At 68.2% G+C, this 217-nt stretch overlaps 1 protein-coding gene across 1 annotated transcript in view; it reads left to right on the forward strand.

Moving 5' to 3' along the window:
• FPGS (folylpolyglutamate synthase) overlaps positions 1-217 on the forward strand; it is a gene marked incomplete at its 5' end in the record, with an annotated part of 3,512 nt that overhangs the window by 1,982 nt on the left and 1,313 nt on the right. The window contains one exon of the mRNA XM_035889955.1: positions 1-150. This exon is cut by the window's left edge and continues 169 nt beyond it. Coding sequence (XP_035745848.1) covers positions 1-150 — 150 coding nt within the window. The remainder of the gene's footprint in view (positions 151-217) is intronic.

The following is a 217-nucleotide window of genomic DNA, read 5'->3' on the forward strand; positions in this document are numbered from 1 at the left end:
CGGACCCCGCTGTGGCCGCCAGGGTCTCAGCAGGGTGCCCATCCCTCTCAGGTCTTGGGGAGCTGAAGGAGGTGTCATCAGGCGCCAAGCTGGTGGGGAGGCCGGTGCCACTGGCGCCCACCTTTCAACCCACCGATGCCATGATCCAAGGTGCAGTATGGCCGCGCTGGGACCCCCCGCTGCCATGTTGCAGGGCTTGTTGAGGCGGGGGGGGCTG

The sequence above is a fragment of the Egretta garzetta genome, unplaced genomic scaffold, assembly GCF_000687185.1.
Source record: "Egretta garzetta isolate BGI_Z169 unplaced genomic scaffold, ASM68718v1 scaffold190, whole genome shotgun sequence".
NCBI classification, from domain to species: Eukaryota; Metazoa; Chordata; class Aves; order Pelecaniformes; family Ardeidae; genus Egretta; species Egretta garzetta.